General features: G+C 43.7%; 1 protein-coding gene across 1 annotated transcript in view; it reads right to left on the minus strand.

Annotated features, from left to right (window-relative positions):
* ESRRB (estrogen related receptor beta) overlaps positions 1-12,049 on the minus strand; it is a gene marked incomplete at both ends in the record, with an annotated part of 84,393 nt that overhangs the window by 39,734 nt on the left and 32,610 nt on the right. The window contains one exon of the mRNA XM_084262755.1: positions 149-558. Within this exon, the coding sequence (XP_084118881.1) occupies positions 149-558 (410 nt within the window). The remainder of the gene's footprint in view (positions 1-148; positions 559-12,049) is intronic.

The raw sequence follows: 12,049 nt of genomic DNA on the forward strand, positions 1-12,049 counted from the left end.
AAAAGGATGAAGGGTTAGTTGAATTACATTTACCCTCTCTTCCCCCTTTTATATGACCTGGAGACACTGCAGTCTCAGCAATGCCCGAGGCTGACTCCCATGTCTGCTATAGATTGAACGCCTCTGCTTCCCTCCCCTCCCAGCATACCTTGAATAGTCCTCTTGAAGAAGGCTTTGCACGCCTCGCAGGAAGCCACGCCGTAGTGGTACCCAGAGGCGATGTCCCCGCACACCAGGCAGAGCCGCTTGGGGATTGCGTTCAGCATGTACTCGCACTTGGTGGGCGAGTCTTCCATGATGGCGCTGGCACAGTCGTCATAACGCTTACGGCAGGACCCGCCGCCGATCCCTGTGCCGTTGAACATGGGTGGCGAGTCTAGGCCGTTGGGATGGCCGCCCATGGCGATGCCGTAGCCACCGCTAGCGTCGGAGGAGCCGCTCGGGCTGTGGTGGCTGATGGCGTCGATGCCGGACGATGGGCTGGAGGGCTCGGTCTTGATGAAGGACCCACAGCTGGAGGAGAGGTGCCGCTCCTCTGTGGCCATTCTGCCAAGCAGCCTGCAGGGAGAGAGGAAAGGCACTCAGCAGCCTCCTGGCCAAAACAAGCTCTATGCTGGTCAAAAGACAGCCCTCCTTTTCCCACCTCGGTGCAACTCCAGTTTGCTAAGGCAGTTCAGCAACCCCCAGGTGCTTCTCCTTCAACTTTATCAGTACAACTCACTAAGAACAGCCTGTTTTCTCCCCACAAGAAACAAGTCAAGGTTATTCATGTAGATCACAGTTTCAGGCTGTTCACAGGCTGCAGAAAGAAACGAGCCTGTCTGTAGCAGGCCAGGTAAAAAAGATGTTTGGTTAGTTCTGGATGTGCTATCCTGGCTCAAAGCAAAATGTTCACTAGCAGACCCTGCAGGAAGGACCTGCTCAGATGGAATTTCATTTGTAGTACAGAAGTCTTTGATCAGCTTTCATACTGGATTCCTTCCCCCACTTCACTATCATCACTAGAAGGGGAGATTAGAAACCAAAGGAAAATCATCTGATCAGAAGATTCCTCCATCTTAATCTTAAATCTTAATTTTTCTATTTACTAGTTTTCCTGGTTTCATCTGAGATAGAGATAATTTCTAGTATAGTGTAGTGTTGTGTTTTGGATTTATTATGAGAACTATGTTTGTAACACTCTGATGATTTCAGTAGAAGCCAAACAGCCGAGGACTTTTCACCAAGAAGGCAGGGGGAAGGGCAAGGAGCTGGGAGGGGATATAGGCAAGACTGTTGACCCAAACTGACCAAAGGGATGTTCCATACAGTATGACATCATGCTCAGTATATAACTGGAAGGTGGGCTGAGAGGCAGTGTGGCTTGAGAACTGAGTATTGGTTTCACTTGGTGAGCAACTGTGCAGTGCATCACTTGTTTTGCATATTCTTTTCTCGTTATCTCACTATTATTGTTGTTATTACCATTGTCTTCTTTTTCTGTCCTATTAAACTGTCTTTATCTCAACCCACAAGCTTTATCTTTTCTGTTTCTTTTTGATTCTCACCCCCATCCCACTCTGGGGCAATGGGGAGTAAGCAAACAGCTGTGTCATTCGTTTAGCTGCCTGACAGATGAAATCCTGACACTAGTGTTTTGCATGGAGACACTGCACTCAAATTCCCACTTCTCAGAGAGGAGGTTACGCTGTTATGTACATGGCAAGGACTGCATCTTTACCAAATTCCCAAACTGTTCTTATTTGTTGTCATCACAGAAAGTCTCACTCATTATATGTGTTCACTCTGTGATTTTTTTAGAGCAGTGCTGATTTTTGTAATACCTTATGGCAATAAGTTCCAGGGATTACCTGCACACTGCATGAAGAAACAAAACATTCCACTTTTATTTGCCCACACTGTATTAGCAGTCTTTCAGGCTCCCTGAACACCCCCCAACTCTCCTGCTCAGGAAATGTACTTTTGCCATGTCCTCCTCATTCAGCTTTTCATTATCTATATAATTGTTCTTCACGCAGAAGTTTTTGCAGACCTCTTATCTGCTTCATCATCCATCTCTGAACTTCCTCTAGCCTGGCTATTTCTGTTCAGTCCAGAGCAGAGTTCAATGAACCAGCTCCTCAGCAGCATGAAACTGGCATTGCTCCATCACTTCTCCAGCTGAAGGTCTGGACAGTAGTCAAGACAAAAGCACGCCATCCATTACCTACTGACATTACCATATTTTCAGTGTTATTTTCAGCTTGTTACATAACTCCTTACATTGTTTGCTCCCCCCCCCTCCCTTTAAATTAGGATCTAAACTGTTACCATTTCTTCAACAGAGAAGACCAGCAAGTTACTGCAATTCTCAGGTCTTTTCCTCAGTTGCTGCAGTTAATTTAGAATCCATTAAGATGTATGAAAAAATCAAATTAATGCCTGCTGGTGTGCAATGTTTTGCAATAGTCAACAGTGGATTTCATCTAGCCCTGTGCTGTCCATGCATCCAGCTTTATTATGATCAGTCTTCCTTGATAATTTGATGTCATCTGCAGAGTCTCATTGTTCACCCACTTCCCAGATCATTAACACATGGATCAAACACCACAACACTGATCTTTGTGGGCGATTCGGTTAACCTCTATCACGCTGAAAATTGACTTTTCTTTCCTTTCTGGGTAGGGTATGTCTACCCTTTCTTTCAATCTCAGACACTTTTTAATTGATAATAGTATTAACCCGAGAGGTTAAATTTTTCCTTCAGCAAGATAATTTGTCAAAGGCTTTTAAGAAAACCTAAATACATACATTTTCCTGATGACATGTCCAAAGAACTCTGGCTGACTGGGGATGCTTGACTTTTCATCTTGGAAGCTCTGCTGGTTTAGAGTTACCATACCATGGTCATGTGGGTAATTTCTATTTCAGTTTCAGTCTATTTACCTGGTATTCATGGCAACTTATTCTGCCAAGAGGTCAAACCCACCAGGGGACAGGACAGAACATTCTGTGTGCGTGTAGACCAGCCTTGCACGTATGTATATCACATCTGTGGGTCTGTTGATATGAATGCACATGTTTGATATACAGCAAATCCACAGTCCTGCCTCCTTATGATCTCATTTGACCCAAGTATCTCCTAATTCTCCCTTCTCTGTTTCATCCTCCATGAATGACCTTATCTCCTATCTCTGGGATCGATCAGCCAAGTTTGTTATTTGGCAAGACTGTTGACCTTGAGAGTACGGGCAGGCATCTCACGTTGCTTGGCTGTTTTGCCTGGTTTTACTTGAGAGGAATCCAGAGTTTGGACCCTCTCACAGACAGCATGATGGGTTGATGAATGCCCAGGCTTTGACCAGAGGATCGCACTGGACTAGAGGCCATGGAGCAGTTACAGGAATAATTGCTGCAGGTGCATTCATCTTTAATCCCACAGGGCACCCAGAGGGTTTGCAGATCTCCTGGTGTAACGTCAGCTGACTGTGTGGAGGAAGGTAAAGCTTTGCTAGCTGAGACCAGATCTTAGCATATCACAGCAAAGCTGAAAGCTGCTGTGCTGGCCAGATTTCCCTACCAGAGAAGTGTATTTGTAGTAAAAGCCTGAAGATCATTGGGCAAATAACATGAGATTAGGGTCAAAATGGAAGGTAAACCACCATAAAACACTGTTCTGCACTGAGGAGTTCCACAATAAAAGGAGTTGGGGTTATAATGTTAAGGGCAGACAGAGGACAACACTATGAAAAAGGCATGACAAGGAGGTGAGCTGCACTGTCACATTCAGTCAATGGAGTTCAAATCCCTGCTTCTCTCTCTGAAAAAGACCAAAATTCAGAGGATCTCATGGTTCTCTCCACTGGGATTAAAAAAAAAAAAGAAGAAGAAAAAAAATCAGGCTCCCAGGACCAACTTACTTCTCAACTCACAACCTCAATTAAGGAGCCTTCCTCCCCAAGGCAGGCAAACAGTGACTGATGGCAAACCAAGGATAGCAACAAACCCCCAACATCCTTACAGCTGAGGACCCTCCTGTCCCCTTCCAGGAGACTGTAATATATAGTGAGTTCTGGGTAGATGTGAACACATGCTTTAGAGGCAAAAGTCCTTAATGCCAAGACAGATCAAAGATCAGAGCTGAGGTGACTCCAGCCAGTCCAGAGCTTATGTTTTCCTCTTCTGGCCTCTGGAACAACTTGCATAGTTGATTATTGCTGGGCAGCACACTCTGAGTTAAGCCTTACCAACTCTGACTTTCTGCAAGTCTCATGGAGATCCTGTGGTGCTTTTTAAACAGACTCAGAGTGTCCCCTGGCAATGAAATACAACATCTTGAACTTCTAGAAGAACAGCTAAATGTTTTTTTTGCAAAGAGTTTAAAGTGATGAACAGCCATTTTGCTCAGCTCTAGTTACCTTAATAGGAATGCTAAAGGAGAGAGACTTGATCCAACACTCCTCCGTGCTGGCACAGGAAACTCCGTTACTATTTCTGTGCCCATATAACAGGCTTAGAGGTTCTAAACATTTCGTTCTTTTCACCTTTCCTCATTATAGGTCATTCCCTCTAATCCCTTTAGCATCTTTGTGGCCCTTCTCTGGATTTGTTCCAATTTGCCTGTGTCTCTCTTGCAGCAAGGTGCCCCAAACCTCGCAGTGCAATGCCACAGCACTACAGGGGACAGTCACTCTGGAAAGCACACAGCCGGGCAGACATATGGACCAACTGAGCAGTAGCTTTGCCAGACATCAGGTTGCACATCAGCTCGCATCATTTGATAGCTACTGTCTCACTGGGACCTCTCTGAACATAAGCTGCTTTTGCCACCGTGCTCTGCACAACATGAAATTTGGAGATTCTCCTTGTTCCAAAGTAGATCCAGTATCATCTTTAAACCACACACTGCTAATTGCCACTTGTCTTACCAAAACCTGTTAATAATGTTTATTTTTGCAGCCTAGCTCTTCTTTTGTCTACTCTGATTTTTTTTTTCTGGTATCTTTCAGTTGTGTCAACTGTAAATTTGAGAACTGTTCCTTTTACATATTCCTCCAGGTCACTAATGAATATTTAAAACAAAACCACTGCCCTTTTGGACACCACTCTGCAGAAGGATAAAGAATGTCTCTAACCCTTCTGTTTACACTCTGCCAGCTAATCCATGATTCATTTCACAGGATTTGTATCAAAACCAATTTGATCTAATTTCCCTAATAAGATCTTGCACAGCTTTGTGTCAGAAGCCCATGTATGGTCCAGACAGTCTATCCACCGCATTCCTTTTTCCCCACTAATTATCTAATTGTATCAAGAAAGGTTATTGTCTGTTGTACTACTGTTTCATAAACCCACCGCTGTTTATCACTAACAATGTTGTTAGCCTTTACGTGCCTGTTAACTGCCCTCAGACAAGCATGCTCCAGTTTCAGTGATTCTGGATGGAAAGATGCAGGTTTAGACCAAGTTGAGATCGTGCTTTAGGTTTTTATCCATTAGTGTTATCTCCCCCGGGCAGTGAGGCTGGGTTAATGTTACAAGTGTCTCCAATTCTTCTCTAGCCTTTCATCTTTTGCTGTTTCTCTATAATGGCTGGACTGCTTATGAGTTTAATGCTTTCTTGAGAACAACAGCAATGATAAGAGAAGGAAAGACTACTACTAGATGGGCAGGACCAGAAAGGGACAAAACATTAGTGTTATAAAATCAAGGCAATAAATACTGACACAGGGTTTTTTTCTTTTCTTTTAAACTTCAAGGATTACAAGTTTGGGATCCATGCAGATAAAGCTATTTTATTGCATGACCTTTGAGGTTATTTTAGCAGAAATGGTCATTTGAGCTCTGTTCACCTCTTTATCCCACTTCTAGATGTGAGAATTACAGGGGTGCAGTACTCTACAAGCCTTCACCTGACTCTCACCTGAGAAAACACCTACTTAGCAAGACAGCCAGAACATTATCTGGCTTTGTAACAGAAAGTAACTTCTCCCCACTAGAAAAATTCTCTATCACCTACAGGTATCCACAGTTCAGTAAATTAATTCCATCTGAGCATCTAAGTACCAAGGCAAATCCAAATATTTGACCCTGTACCTTCTCCATGCATCACTCCCTATTCCACACTGCATCAAGGACACTTTAGAGGCAGTACTGCTGAGCTCTAGGGGCTGATGCTCATTACATGATCTTCAATAGGAAGGGCAAGGACAGCCTGGTACTATACTCCCGTTTCCTGGAGAAAGGTAAGGAATGAGCATCATAAGTTGTGTGATATAGGGCAGTCCCTTCACCAGTATGTTCTGTTAAAAATCACACACTCATCAACCCAACATGTTGGAGGTTTCCAACAGTAAGACTGAAGTTGTCATTAAAATGAATGCTGAAATACAGCTGTAGGACTAGTATCAGCTGGGGAAGGGGAGAGTGACTCAGGCCCTCCTTGGGAAAAACCCTCTTTTCTGGGCACAAGATAAAATGCAAAAGGTCAGAAATGGGCTTTTTTTGGGTGGTTCTTACAGCTGGATGTGGATTCCAGATGGAAGTTAAGCCCTCTGAGATCTACCACAAGACTGAAAGCCCCTGCAGGTGAGGCACCTGTCCCTACAGCTGTGCTTGTGGAACTGCACTTGAGTCCTGAAGTCCACGACTAGGGAGTCCTCACAGCAGATTCAAACTTCACTGACAAAACTTGAGAAGACTGTCATTATAACCTGCTCACTTCAGGTCCCAGCCTGTGACAGAAACACTCTTTAGATTGCACAGACCTTTTAAATCCAACCATGAAAGACCAAAGGAGCTTTAATCTGCAGAAACACCAACGACAGACAAAACATCCAACCTCTTCTCCTGTACAAGACTATTTTTGCTACTGGTATTTGTTAGCCCAGATGACATAAACCTGCACTGCATGCATGAGGTGTGTATATCATGCCATGATGCAATTTGGGCAACACGGACTTTGTGCCCTTTGTGGGCCACATGAGAGAGTTTTGCAACACACAGCTGGCTGACAAACAATATAGATCAGCTTCTCAAACACTGGCCACAACTCCAGTAACAAGCCAGATTTTGTCAGGTGGGGTTTTTTTAGATACAGGAGACAGAAATAAATAATGTTTTCCAAGTGGCAGGCTAGATGTGACAGCTGCAATAACAGCCAGTGTAATTTTAGGTCACATATGCAGAGATAATGTCATGGAGCTGAGATGCCCACACCTGTTGGGTGACCAAGTCTTACCATGGACAGCTCACCCACACACTCCTATCCCTGTTTCTCCAACAGGACACCCCCCATGGTGCTAGGGAGGCACAAGGTCAGCACACCCACACACTCCTGCTCTTCTACTCAATATGAACTTCACAGGAGAGAGACATCACCTAGGGACTCCTCATCTTTACTGACAGCTCTTCTCCACACAACTGCCCAAGAATAATGGGAAGGGCCAATATGCCACTTCTGTACAGTGGGTGATGGTGGATAACTCAACCATGCCAGCCACAATCCAGGAAGATTTTCTGGTCTTATTCTAGAATACAGGAAGATACCCTGTTCACAGGGCAAGCTTAATTTTTTTCTGGGGGGTAGGTGAGAGCTTGGGTAGTACATATGTGACAGGCATGACCATAAACATGAATCACCCAGTTACTAGTGCTTTAGAGGTTTTATTTTTTTTAAACCATGGTATTTTGCATTGTGATAAAGGATGGGAGAGTTGGAGCCTCAGCTCAATCTAAATATGTTTCTCTGCAGTGTATATAGATTTCTAAGAGTTCTGTCATGTTTGTTAGTGGCAGCTCCCTTCAGCTTGTGTGGGCTACGCTTCTATTCTGTGGAGTATGTCAAGCCCCAGACAGCCTGTTTGCAAGGCATTTGTCCATAACACACCCACACAAATGCTACATGCTTGTCTTTGGAACAAACATAAACCATAACTTAGCAAAAGGCTGATGAGCTTGCTCTCTAATTTGGAGTGGAAAGCATTGTGTGACTTCCACTCCACAGCATGAATGCCAGCCTGTAGTTCACAAACCTGGACTGCCAGGTTGTAACAAGGTCCGACTGTCAGCATTTTATTCTGAAAGAACCACACCACCCTAGTTCCAATTACAACTATTTTCTGTTGCTTTTGGCTTTGCTGGGCATCAGGACCCAGCTTATTGTGTAAAAACGCATGACAATTGGCCTGCCTTTCACACTTGATCTGAAGAAAGATCAATTTTTTATTTCCTTTAGAATTTAGTGGTGGGCCAGGGCAAAAACATCTGAGTGAGGAGCTTGAAGAAGCTAAAATGAAAATATTTAAGGAAGCCAGCAAAGTCCCACAGCTCCCCAATGGCAAAAGCCTATCTAGAGACCTGTGTCCGGGGGTCAGTTCCCTTGGTATTCCCATAGAGAACTGGGCTGTATGCAATCTACTGAGGTGTGTTGCTGGGTGAGACCAGTTCTGCCATGTACACTGGAGGAACATGTTTCTTGGGCAGTAGGGGAGATGGAGGCCCAACCTGGGATCTTCTGCAAGTGCTTATATTCTGGCTCTTACACAAAAGGTATTTGCTTGTCGAACGCCCAGGAGACATTTTATCTCTTTGACCCATTGCATAACCAGAGCCCAGTTACATATCAGTAGATCTTCTCCAGCCCAAGTTAGCTCATGCTGATGAAAGCTGCCACAGCAAGCTGCCTGGAGGCTGCTTAATAAACAAAAAAGGTTTCTCATGGGCAGAAGACATTACAGATTTCCTACTAGCCTTCATCCCTATCTTCATTATTGTAATTTCTCTTCACCCTTAGGACGACACTCTTGTTAGTGAATGGTAAGAAGTACTATACAGATGAAATGACAATTAATCAGGAGATGTGGCATATATTATCAGTTCGCTCTCTTATTAACAGCATCACCTTTGGAAGGTACCTTGCCCTCTGGTGTTCTAATAGCACTCACTCCAGAGTGAATTGCTTTAGCACTTGAGCTAATGCTTCTTGCTTATCCTTCCTGTTGATAGCACAGCAAAACAAGGACCAGGATAGACTTGCTCCTTACCATTTATCCAACTTTTACCACCACCCTTTCTGCCCCTGTATTACCATTCAGTGATTCACATTTCCACTTCTTTTCTCACTATTTCTGCATCTGCAAGACTTCTCACACCAGTTCAACAATTTGCCTGCATACAGTAAAACTGCTTCTCAACCCCTACTGAAATGCTCAGCAAGACCTTCAGTTCTTTTTGAATGTCTTTATACTCTGCCTATCTAGGGCACCTATAATCTATACCTCTCATAGTACCTTCAGAGTCCTTCAGACACTTCTGAATGAGACCCATGCAACACCACCTTCAGTAAAGCACACTTCTAAAGCACTTGAACATCAGAATTTTGCTTCCACCTTTTCAGCTGGGTGAGGAAAGGAAAACCCCCAGCACTGCCATTCATGTCACATTTATTTTTGCACCCCAGCCTGATCCCTTGTCCCATCTCACACAGACCTTTCTTTCACTCAGTACCCTCTTAGCATTTCTGAGAGAAAACTTTCACAGTTGCAAATTCTTCAGCCTGCATTTCCTTGCATTTCAAGATATCCACTGAAGGCACCCCTCCCTTCAACCTTGCCTACAATTCATGATGGACAATGGCAGGAAAAAAAGAGACCTGGAGCTATTGCTTAATTCCTCTTAGTGTTTGAGGAAGGAGTTAGGATGGGAGATAGTTACAAATCCAGGACATCATCTTAGAAACAAATGCAAAAAGAGACTTGGGAATGATCATTTCTTTATGAATAGTTTACTGAAAAGGAACTCTAGGTTTATTCAAAGTCTGAACTTGTGCATTCTCCAACATGGATGCATTTAAGAATTCTGTAAGTTTGACCTGATCATTATTTTTTGAGGGCTTCTGTTTCTTACACTTCAAAACTTACAGTTGTAGTGGAATGTTGCCTCTTTCTCCCACCCTTGCCAAGGCAATCCAAACAGAATAGATGGGATTTGCCTAGATTCCACTTGTAGATCTCAAAGAAATCTATAATTAAGAGCCTCACCATTAGAAACATTACTCAAAATCAGACAGACCCTGAAAAACTGACTGAAATTAGTTCCACATAAATTACAGCAGGGAAAATAACAATGGGCAATTAGTGCTTTTCAGAGGCTTTTCAGAGGCTTCAGAGGGCACTTCTAAGATGATATGGTAGCAAAGCAAGGTAACAGTACGAAAGCAAATACTGGATCTGGCACAGGGGAGATGTTCTAGAACCACTGGGAAACTCTGAAAGTGGGCTATCAGTGAGGATGGAGGAACAAGAGAACTGCATGGGGTCAAGGAACCTGTTGACAGAGTGAGGCTGAGATACAGAACTTGAAATTGCAGAGAAAGGGAGTGCATGACAGAGGTAACTGTAGACCAGGCTCCTTTCAAGCTAAGGAACATCACAGGTTTGAGAAGAACAGGTGATAAACAGAAGCATCCCGTTTCCTTTGGCACACCTTAGTCTGCTGTAACATACAGGATTATCTTTAGCTACCTATTTAAGATAAACTCAAGGTTCAGTTTTGCTGAGTCTTTAAAACCCCACCTGTGATAAGTATTTAGCAGATCTCTTACCACACACTGCATATATTAAGTAGCTCGTTGCAGCTGACCCAAATTCTGGCTTCAAACCATAATGACTTGTTCTAAATCCACTTCATTCATCCATCTTCCAGACTGTCCCCATTTCCTTTGACTGACAAAGTAGCTTCCAGTCCACTCAAGCTGAATCCTATCAGAGGCCCCAACAGTTTCCTGCTTTCTTACCTGCCTGAACCAAGAGATGAGGAGGAGACTGTGGCCAACAAACTGCTTTTTAGACAGAAAACTGTAAGAGAACAAACACATCTTTTCCCCCAACACTCTGAAGAACTTGCATATTCAACTCCTCTTGATAAAAAAAAAAAACCCATGACAAATTCTAAAGCAAAATACTTTAAAATTACTTCCATTTTCCTCCCAAACTGGCATCACGATTTGAAAATTTAAATAAATGTGATTACAAAAAAGCCCCACAAAAATATTCATTTCTGTCATGGTGAATAGTATCTCCTCATCCCAGGAAGTTTTTACTTTTCCCCATTATTATTTTGGGAGATGAAAAAGAAAAAGGCAAGACTACAAGATCTTCGACCTCAGTTTCACTGCCCATCCCCTGTCTTCAGCATCCCAACTCATGGACAGGCAGAAGCAACAGACAGCAGACAGCCAGGCACCCACAAAGACAACATAGTGCCCTTCTGAGAACAGCTTAAATGTTACATAGCTTTATTCTGTAGGGTATCTGTATAGCAGGCATGCAAACACATAATAAATGTATTGTACAAATACACACAAGCCCCTTCCTCACATACACATCCCTCCTTTCCTCATTATGTGGATGCACCTTGATACCATTCCAGCAGCTTCGCTATAGAAGCCAAACTATGACTTCATACTTCCAGACCATCACCATGAGTGTTCAAGACTTTTACAGCAAACATAATGCACTAAAGCAAAATCAAACAATCAAAAAAACCCCACTGCCTAACTGAGCTACATCAGCAGCAGTCTGCACCTTCAGTCACAGCCCTGTGTCTACCAGAGCACGAGAAGAAGACATCACCTGATTTTACATACGTCTGCACTCTGATCTCATATTTAAGAGCTGTTTGTTCTCTGTCCAGAGGTCTGGAACCCTTCACAGACACTACTGGGAGCAGGGCTGTCCTCTTCAAAAAAAGAAACTCAAAAGGAAGCAAGTTTCAGCGATCGACGGCCCGGTGTGACCCAGCCCAGCCCACCCTGCCGGCGTGTCCTCCCCGCCACGCTTGTTCCCTTTGCCCTTGGAATGCTATCACTTATTATCACGCTGACTTCTCCAGATGGGGCATTTTGGCTATTGATCTGATAAATAAACAGCCTGCTCGCTCGATCAAAATGTTATTTTGCATTTCAATTACTGTTCACTAATGCAACCTTCATCCCGCCAAGAGCGCTGCTGGCAATGACACTCGACCTGGCACAGGCGTTTGCAAGCAAATTCGGCAGCGCCTGCTGCAA

This window comes from Gallinula chloropus (assembly GCF_964237585.1).
Source record: "Gallinula chloropus genome assembly, chromosome: 4".
NCBI lineage: Eukaryota > Metazoa > Chordata > Aves > Gruiformes > Rallidae > Gallinula > Gallinula chloropus.